At 48.2% G+C, this 10,371-nt stretch overlaps 1 protein-coding gene across 3 annotated transcripts in view; it reads right to left on the reverse strand.

The window, feature by feature from the left end:
* The window catches only part of EIF2B3 (eukaryotic translation initiation factor 2B subunit gamma), a 120,394-nt gene extending 111,064 nt beyond the window's left edge, over positions 1 to 9,330 (reverse strand). For 2 of the 3 annotated variants that reach the window (XM_075935854.1, XM_075935853.1), the window contains exons 1-3: positions 9,203 to 9,330; positions 8,309 to 8,466; positions 2,284 to 2,423 (exon numbers count right to left, since the gene is read on the reverse strand). In XM_075935854.1, the coding sequence (XP_075791969.1) occupies positions 2,284 to 2,423; positions 8,309 to 8,456 (288 nt within the window). In that variant the 5' untranslated portion in view covers positions 8,457 to 8,466; positions 9,203 to 9,330. Of the gene's footprint in view, positions 1 to 2,283; positions 2,424 to 8,308; positions 8,467 to 9,202 lie in introns of those variants that run through there. The other variant, XM_075935856.1, reaches the window with a different exon arrangement.
* Positions 9,331 to 10,371: the final 1,041 nt, after the last annotated feature.

A 10,371-nucleotide genomic window follows, 5' to 3' on the forward strand; every position in this document is an offset into this window, starting at 1 on the left:
TCGCGAAAATGACAATTGGGGCTCTTTTCCGGAAAAGCACGTCTACATTGGCCACGGACGCTTTTCCGGAAAAAGGGCTTTTCCGGAAAAGCATCCTGCCAATGTAGACAATCTTTTTCCAGAAATACTTATAACGGAAAACTATTCTGTTTTAAGCATTTCCGGAAAAGTGTGCCAGTGTAGACGTAGCCCGTGTATAGAGAACAGGTTTGCCCCGTATGAGTATCTCTACACAGCAAAGAAAAATCAGTGGCCGGCACATGCATGCATTTGTTCATTTCTGTGTAGATTTCCGAGCTCAGCCTGGGACCTTGGGGGTCTACCTAGCAGTGAAACAGTCGCACAGTCCCCGTGAGCCAGCGTCAGGGGGCATGAGCCCACTGCAAGTTTTTCTTTGCTGTTTAAATACACCCTTCGGCTACATCTAGACTGCATGCCTTTTTCAAAAGGCTTTGTCAACAGATACTATCGACAAAGCATCTGTTAAAAAAGAGCATCTAGACTACGGTCAGTATTGTCAAAAAAGTAAGCCGCTTTTTCAAAAGAGTCTAGACGCTCTCTTTCGAACAAGTACAGTTTCCATGCAATAGCGCCTTTTTTCGAAAGAGTACTTTCAAAAAAAGGCATTATTCCTCATAAAATGAGGTTTACCACTGTCAACAAATCTGCCACATTCTGTCGACTTACTGTGGTAGTGTGGACGCAGGTATAGTTTTGTTGACAGAAGCCAACTTTTGTCAAAAAACCCAACAGTCGAGACACAGACCCTTAGGCTACGTCTAGACTGGCATGATTTTCCGCAAATGCTTTTAACAGAAAAGTTTTTCTGTTAAAAGCATTTGCAGAAAAGAGCGTCTAGATTGGCACGGATGCTTTTGCGCAAAAACACTTTTTGTGGAAAAGCGTCCGTGCCAATCTAGACGCGGTTTTGCGCAAGAAAGCCCCGACTGGCGAAAATGGCGATCGGGGCTTTTTTGCACAAAACAATACCACCTTGTCTACATTGGTCCTCTTGCACAAAAGCATTTGTGCGAAAGGGCTTTTGCCCGAACGGGAGCAGCATAGCATTTCCACAACAACACTGACAATCTTACATGAGATCGTCAGTGTTCTTGCGGAAATTCAAGCGGCCAGTGGAGACAGCTGGCAAGTTTCTCCACAAAAGCACCTGCTTTTGCGGAAAATCTTGCCAGTCTAGACGCAGCCCCTAGAGTCTCATCTTGTCTTTGTGGGCGTCTGTACAGAAAAGGGAGACGTCTCTGCTTATATTTGGATTTTTTTTTTTCTTCCAATATTGTATTTGGAGACCAAAAAAAAAAAAAAAAAAACCCTGAAATCTCTGAAACAGTCCATAGGCCTTCTATTGGAAGCATAAGAGCGTTTCCCACAGGAGTCAGCAAGGAAATTAATGAAAAAGCAGGGATGCAGCAGTGCAAAACAACCAGATACATTGAGCATCTGACTTCCATCCACAAAAGCAAATTCAGTAATGAAGCTGAAATTCTGTTCCAGCTTATACCACGTGCCGTGTTATTGGAGTGAGCTCCAGATAGATTGTACACCCAGAAATAAGCAGATGTAACAGACAATTTCAACCATCTCTCAGAATTTCCTTACTTCTGTAGTTTGAAATTAAATAATTTGCATGCTATTTGTATTATAATAGCATCTAAAGGCCCCACCCAAGATCATGGCCCATTGTTGAGAGAACTTTATGACACACAAGTACAGACAGTCATAACATTACACAGTAGGGCTGTGTCTAGACTGCATCCCTTTTCCGTAAAAGGGATGCAAATTACACACAACGCAATTGCAAATGAAGCGGGGATTTAAATCCCCCCCGCTTCATTTGCATAAACATGGCTGCCGCTTTTTTCCGGCTCGGAGCTTTGCCGGAAAAAAAGCGCCAGTCTAGACGTGGATCTTTCGGAAAATAAAGCCTTTTCCAAAAGATCCCTTATTCCTCTTAAAATAAGGAATGAGGGATCTTTCGGAAAAGGCTTTATTTTCCAAAAGATCCACGTCTAGACTGGCGCTTTTTTCCGGCAAAGCTCCGAGCCGGAAAAAAGCGGCAGCCATGTTTATGCAAATGAAGTGGGGGGGATTAATATCCCCGCTTCATTTGCAATTGCGTTGTGTGTAATTTGCATCCCTTTTACGAAAAAGGGATGTAATCTAGACGTAGCCTAGGAGATCTAAAGAACTGCTAAGATTTTAAATCACACATGAAAGGAAAAATCTTCAAGGAAATGTCTATTAACCAAGGTAAAAGAGCTGTACCTTAATTTTTGAATGAATGTGCCTCAGTGAGTCTGCAGTACCCATGTCTGCATCATCAGGGATGCACACTATATCCAACTTCATCTTTGTGTCTAGATTAAGCATCTTCTGGACTTCTTTGGTTGTAACCACAATGACCTCTTCAGCATAAAACAAGAAAGGGGAGAGGAAAACAAGGCAACAAATATTAATGTATTCATCTATGCAAAGCACAGGATACACCCACACTTCCAAACTTTCTCCTACTTCCATTGTGCTTTAGGAATGGATTTAGTCATTTAACTGAGTTATTCAAATCTCCTCTACTCCCGCAAAAAAATAGTTCCAGAATAATAAATGTCACAACTAGAGGATTAAGTTTTTGACTGACACAAGTAAGTTTTTGAGCGTTTTTCTTCCTCGTGAGGGACTCCAAATGAAATTGAGAGGGGAGCAGGATATATTTCCTGACACTGCTAGCTAGCGATTTATTTAAATTACATGTCAGATAAAGTCTCTTACACCTTAAATACCCGTCATAGTGGACCTAAGTGTCAGTAATTTTAGCAATGAGTGACCCATAGTTAACTTTCTTCCCCTATGTGTCAGCTTGCACAGCTCACTATGGAAAAATACCAACTACACTGTGAAAGGCAATAGTTAAATCAACTCTCTTAGCACCTTCCTGAGAGGGAAATGGAATAGTTTAGCTGAGTACAACACAGATGAGTTCAACCTAGATAGAAAAGACAGAAAGGACATAGGAGGATGAAGCCATAGGTGGTAACATTAACACTGCCACACAGATACCGGGGAAAACAATATTCTCAGTATGCTGAACACTTGGGCAGCCACCAGAGATTCAAATGCCACCCAGCTGATTAGTGGGCGGTCCACAGCCAGCAGCATGTGTTTCAACTAGTGGTTCACATACACACGTTTTGGTGCACATAACGAAGTTTATTCTGCACATGGATGGAAAAAAACAGAGGGAACACTGGTGGGAAAGTAGTGAAGATAAAGGAACAAAGACTATAGCAAAACAGCAACTGCAACAGGCATTTACTACTAACATCCAAGAACGAAGGACAGAGAGAAGCAAAACTTCTTGAAGTAACTGAAACCCATGAAATACTATATTCCTGAAGACTTTCCCAGGACTTACGGTAGGTAACCACTACAACCATACAGGCATCAGAAATGTCCCCAGATTACACACACAAAAGAATGATCCAATATGAAAATAATCTAACCAAAGAAACCCTCCTGGATTTACTAATTAAGGATATGGAGGAAATGAAAACAAGGCAGTTTGGTATAAGGATGTTAAATTTAGATTAACTGGCTAATCGAATAGTCAATATAATTTGCATTGACTATTCAATTAGTTGATAAAGGCGCCTCCGCTTTTGAAGTGTAGCAACAGGTGAAAGCTCTGTGGGGAGCATAGGCCAACGGGGTATTCAAGCAGTTCTAGTCTTGCCAGAAAGAGGCAGCAAGGGGGAGGCGGGGAAAGAAAGGGGGGGGGGGGAGGACTCCCCAGCTGGCCCCAGGCTACACAAGGCGTTTCAAAGCAGCAGCGCTGCATGGAGTCAGGTGTCTGACCCCAGGCTCCACACAGCACTGCCGCTTTGAAGCGCCCCCTTCTCTTCCTCCTCCCTTCCCCCACTGCCTCTTTCTGACAGACAGCAAGGGAGGGAGACTGACTAGCCAACTAGTTGGTCACATCCCTAGTTTGGTAACAGTAACTGGGAGCTGCTTTTCAAAACGGATTTATTTTGTTTACTAGAATTAGAAAGCCAGAGCATGAGAGGAGCATGGAATTGCAACTGGTTTGATGTAAAACACTTGACCCGGTTTCCCCCACCCCCCGCCCCACAAAAATTCTCAAAAATCAAAATGAAACTTCCTTGGATTCAAAACTGGCTAAAGGACCTAAAGAAAGGAAAGTGATAAATGGCAAGGTCTTGAGTTGAGGTGAAATGGCCAGTGGAGCAGGGGTTGTTAGTACATTCAGTCTCACTTGACATTTTCATAAATTCTTTGGATGAAAGAAAAAGAGGGTTGAATTTCAAGTTATTGAAATTCATATACTGGGACCTGTGAACACTGGCAAGAGTAGAATGATATCAAGAGATCTAAACTGGCTGGAAATATAAAAGAAAAGTAATACAGAATTAAAGGATGAAAATAATTAATGCCAGACAGCATGGTTTTATGAAACAAAAGGTCTGATCAAACAAACCTGATTTTTTGGATGAGAATTAGCATTCGGTTGATTAGGGTAATTTCCTAGATACAACATAGAGACATCTGTAAAATGTTTGACTTAGCACTAGAGGACAGTTGGATTAAGAAATTAGGACAATACCACACACATAACATAGATTAAGGACTGGCTAACAGAGCTGAAGAAACTTAAACAGTGAACGGTCCTGCAGCACCTTAGAGACTAACAAAAATGTAGGTAGTGTCATGAGCTTTTGTGGGCCACTTCTTCAGATCAATGGAGCGAGGGGTCCAGAGGTACAAATAAATAGCAGAAAGAGAGGAGATGGGGAGGGAAAGAGAAGGAAAAATAAATCTTGTCAATTAAGAGTGTCCATGTTAAATGAGGCTAATGGAGTGAGCTATAAGTGCCCGACAGTGAGCTTCGGATGTCATTAGGGTGTTGAATGTAGCGGCCTAACCAGTTCATGTCTTTGTTCCAACCTTTATTATAGGTGCCAAATTTGCAAATGAAGGCAAGTTCCGCAGCGTCTCTCTCCAGCTGGTTTTTGGAATTGCTTTGTAAGAGTATAGTCACTTTGAGATCCATTAATGAGTGCCCGGGCAAGATGAAATGCTCCCCAACAGGTCTCTGTGTGTTACCATTTAGAATATCTGATTTGTGTCCATTAATCCTTTCGCCAATGGGGAAATCACGACTAAAGGGGGATGCTTCTAGTGGAGTGCTGCTGCCATCAGCCCTGTCAGGCCTAACTCATCTTAACGTGTCTCAGAGGGGGAGCTGTGTTACTCTGTAGCTTTAAAAACAACAAATAGTCCTGTGGCACCTTAGAGACTAACAAAAATATACACACAGATTGCTGGTTTTGGGAGGTGCAATCTCTGGTCCGGCAACATCCGTGATCCAGCACTACCACAGATGTTCCTGGTTCAGAGAGCCCGGCACACCAGTGGCAGGAAGGCTATCCAAAAGCAGGGCCAGGCTGAAGCAGCAGGAGGGGAAAGGGCTGGGGCTGGCAGCAACTCTAAGCAGCCTGCAGCAGTGGGGCTGGAGCCAGCAGCATCCCCCTGCAGCTCTGAGACCGGGTCGGGGCAGCACCCACAGTGCAGGACTGGGCATGCCATGGCCTATAGTAGTACGGGGCCAGAGCTTGCAGATTGCCACAGGGCAGGAGTTTAAGCCCTCAGCAGCCTATGGCAGGAGGACTGGGACCGGGACTGGCAGCAGCCCCGGCAGTCTGTGGCAGCACGGGGCCTGTTCCAGAGCCTCGGGCAGCCTGCAGGAGGAGGAGCCCTCAACAGCCCCAGGAGCCCGTGGCAGCAGGACCAGAACCAATCCCCACCAGCGGGCCAGGGCTAGAGCTGGCAGCGAGGCCGGGGTTGGGCCGGTGGCAGCGCAGTGCAGCGCAGCTTGGAGCTGGGGCCTATGACAGCCCATGACAGTGCGGGCTGCTGGAGCCCTCAGGCAGCCTCAAGCCAGGGCAGTGGCAGCAGGACCGGCTGGTGCTGGGAGTAGTCAGGGGGCCCTCACAGCTGGCAGACTGTGGCAGGGAACCTTCCCTGCTCCGGCAAATTCCCTGATTCGGGGCAGGTCAGGTCCCGAGGGTGCCGTACCAGGGAGGTCCAACCTGTAGTATCATGAGTTTTTGTGGGCAAAATCCACTTTTTCAGATGAGCTGGAGTGGAAATGACAGAAACCCAGAATTTATAACAGAAAAAGAAGGGGAAAGAAAAAAAAAGCACCTGTCAATTGTAGTACTGGTGCTAATGAGGCTAACTGAGTGGGCTGGACATATCCCATACTTCACTTTTGATGTATATGAGGTGTTAAATGCATGGAAGTCTAACATGTTTATCAATGATCTGAAAGGACATACAAGACTGCGGCGGATAAAAATGTGCTGCTAACACAAAGACTGGCTGAATGGTAAACAGGAAAGACGATAAGGCTGTCACAATCTGGACTGCTTAATGATTTGGGCCCACTCCAATAAAATTCATTTTATTACAGCCAAATGCAAAGTTAGACAACCAAGAACAAAAAACATAAGTCCTACCTACAGAGTGGGGGGACTGTATGCCAGAAAGCAGCGACTCTGGAAAGGATTTAGGAACCATAACAGATAACTCAACGTAAGAGCCAAAGGCAGGGGTGGGCAACATGTGGCCCACAAACTGGACTCCGTTCACCAGAGTTAGCCCCTGGCAGGCCACTAGCACTTCATTTACCTGCATGTCTGTTTCCAGCAGATCACCGTTACCTGCCAATGGGAGCTGCGAGAAGTGATGTTCCTGTCCACACTGCTTCCCACGGCTCTCATTGGTCAAGAATGGCGATCTGCAGCTAACAGGAACTGGAAGCAACCGTATCTGCAGACGCACAAGTAAAATGAAGTGACAGTGGCCCACCAGGAGCTAATCCTGGCTCCGGTTTATTGCTCACCCCTGCCCGAACCCAAAACGGGCCAATGCAACCCTTGATACATAAATAGAGTAACAACAAGCAGAAATAGAGAGGTGTTTTTCTCTCTCTACAGAGCACTGGTGAAACAGATGCTGGAATACTGAGTATAGTTCTAGTTTCCACATTTTTAAAAGAATGATGAAAAACTGGAGAAAGTGCAGAGAAGACACACAAAATTATCTGAGGGATGGAGAAAACGATGTACAGTGAGAGACTTAAGGAACTCGATCTCTTTATCTCACCAGAAAGATTCACAAGCAAGTTGATTACAGTGTATAAGTACTTTAATGGGAAGAAAATGCCAGGTACCAAGATGCTCTTTAATCTATTGGAGAAAGATAGAGCAAGAAAACACCGTTGGAAAACACCAGAAAAATCAAATTTGAAATCAGACGCAATTTTTGAATAATGAGGGTACTACTAGAACAAACTACCAAGGGAAGTGGCGTTTCTCCATTGTTGGATGTCCTAAACATCAAGATGGAATGCCTTTTTGGAAGAAATACTTCGGTCAAACACAAGATATTGGGCTCAATATAGGGGTAACTGAAGTGGGTTGTGCCCATGAAAGCTCATGATACCACTTACACATTTTGTTAGTCTTTAAAGTGCAGCAAAACTAGTTGTTTCTTAATTTTTTAAAATTCTATTCTCAGACAAGATCCAACTGGCCCCTTCTGGCCTTTACATCTATGAATGTATTCAGTAACTATTAGACTTGGAAGGATTCTATTTTACTCGTAAATGCCAATTTCATTGTACACCTACAACTTTAACAAAACACATTCCCATTGACAATAAAAGAGCAGGTGACAGAAACATCTATCAGGAATGATCTGGATGATGTTTGGTCTTGCCACGAATGCAGGGGACTAGACTTAATGACCTCGAGACCCCTTCCAGTTCTAGTAGTCTATGAAATACTTTTATAGCTAGTTAGACAAAATAAGGCCAATGCTGGTTGAGAATTTATAAGAGTTTTGATGTAACGATATGTACTTTGTATATTTTGACGTGTGATGATGACTATTTGTTTTAATGCATATAAAGCTTTAAGTCTTTGACTCTCAATGCTTACTGTTATTATTAAGTATTTACTACCTGCGCTCTCCATAATTTCTCAAAACTGTTTACATTTAACTAGATTAACAAAAGTTGCAAACCCATAACTTTATACAATTGTGAAAATTAAAATTAACAAATGTCGACCTTATGCTTACAATCATCCTCAATATTCTCCATGACAACTGTACATTCAAAAAAACCTCCTGAATTTTTGCCAGGTCTGTGTGTCCCGTGGGGCTACCCTGCACTGACAGCAGAAGGGATTCATTAAATCCAGGGATCTCTCACCTTCAAATCCGATTCGCTCTAACAAATTTAAGGGGTACCAGATCAAAGGTTTGTTGCCTACTGGCAGGAGGGCCTTGGGGATGCTGGAAGTCAAGTCCATCATGCGGGATCCCCCACCAGCTGCCATCACCACCGCTTGAAACTCCATCTCGACAGCTCTGCAGGGAAGCGGCAGAGGCACCAGGCTCTCATCAGAGGATAAAGCGATCCCGGAGCGCGGCCCCCCCCCCCCCACCACAGCGCCCTTCTTCCTCGGCGGGGGCATGACCCTCAAACTCCCGCCCCCGACAGCTCGCGGCGGTTCCTCGCGGGGCCGTTTACTGAACGTTCGTCCAGGGACACGCGCGCAACGGAACCGCCGGGGGGGGGCGGGCAACGGGCAAGTTCCACAGCGGGGGGGGGGGGGGTGACCAGCACTAGCGCCACAGCCTGGCCTGGGCCCAACGCGCAGCACACGGGATAGCAACCCCCCGCGCCCGGCCCCGCCCCCTCCAGCCAGGGGAACCCGGCCCGGCCCCCCCCCCAGCCAGGGGAGCCCGGCCCCCCCCCTCTCCCCCCCCAGCCAGGGGAGCCCGGCCCGGCCCCCCTCTCCCCCCCCCCAGCCAGGGGAGCCCGGCCCGGCCCCCCTCTCCCCCCCCCAGCCAGGGGAGCCCGGCCCCCCTCTCCCCCCCCCCCCAGCCAGGGGAGCCCGGCCCCCCTCTCCCCCCCCCCCAGCCAGGGGAGCCCGGCCCCCCTCTCCCCCCCCCCCCCCAGCCAGGGGAGCCCGGCCCCCCTCTCCCCCCCCCCCCCAGCCAGGGGAGCCCGGCCCCCCTCTCCCCCCCCCCCCCAGCCAGCCAGGGGAGCCCGGCCCGGCCCCCCAGCCAGGGGAGCCCGGCTCTATGGAGCAGCCGCTACCTGAGGTGCCTTCTCCGCCGGCTGACAGGACAGCAATGGCGGCCCAGGCAGGTACTGCGCCTGCGCTGGTACCCGGCGAGCCCCGAGAGAATCGATCGGCGGAGAGCGCCGAGCCATCGAGCGATTTATCTTCCCGGAGGGGAGGGGGGACTTCAGCCCGGACTGAGGAGGAGCACGGAGTCATCGATCCCCCTGCAGCAGGCGGCGGGGACGGGGAGGAGCACAGAGCCATCGATCCCAGGAGCCTCCTGCAGGCGCTGGGGAGCAGGCAGGGGGAGCAGAGCCAGGCAGCACCGTGGCTGGGGGCAGATGGGGCTCGCCAGCCCCCTCCAGTGGCCGGGCAGGGATGCGCAGGCTGCCATTAATGGGGGGGGTCCCCCTTGCAGAGATCCTGGGCAGCGCTAGGGTTGCCAGATGGTTGCAACAAAAATACCGAACCCCCCTCCCCCCCAAAAAAGAACCACCGGGAAAAAATTCAGTTGAAGGGGAAAAAAGGGGGGGGGGCACCAGGGGAGCTGGGGGTGTTGGGAGCCAGGAGAGGGCTGGGGGGGAGGCTGAGTGTTTGCAGGGTTGCCAGGTGCCCGGCATTTTCACCTCCTGGCCAGGGAAAAAAATCAGAAAATACCGGACATTTTAGGTGTCTGGTATTCTCTGAATTTTTTACCGGACAGGAGGCAAACATACCGGACTGTCCGGGTGAATACCGGACACCTGGCAACCCCAGCAGCCGCAGGTGATTGTGAGATCAGCCTAGTCCCAGTGGGATAGCTTAGTGTAAATGATAGAGTTTGGGTTCTCTCTTTGCCTTTTGGGCATGAGCTTTAGGGCCACCGGGGGCTCTTGGTTTTGAGCATTTCTCCCTCAGCAGGAGGACTAGCCGATCACCAAAGAAAAAAGCACAGCGTCAAAACATGCAGGCAGCACCGTTATCTCCACAGCAACTTGCGTGTATTTCTGGGAGGGGGGCAGAGTCCCCCCCAGTGCATGGCACGATGGAGTTTGTCGGGAGACACTGGCCAAGTGTCCTTAGACACCCTCATTCCCTGGACTTTGCTCTTCACTCTGAGCCCCCATTCATCACGCCGAACACTTGTTTTGCAGGGCACCTGTTCTCCGAAATACCCATTTTTAGTGGGACAGGTCTGATATTTGCACTATTAGGACCCATC

This window comes from Pelodiscus sinensis, chromosome 9 (genome assembly GCF_049634645.1).
Source record: "Pelodiscus sinensis isolate JC-2024 chromosome 9, ASM4963464v1, whole genome shotgun sequence".
Classification (NCBI taxonomy): Eukaryota; Metazoa; Chordata; order Testudines; family Trionychidae; genus Pelodiscus; species Pelodiscus sinensis.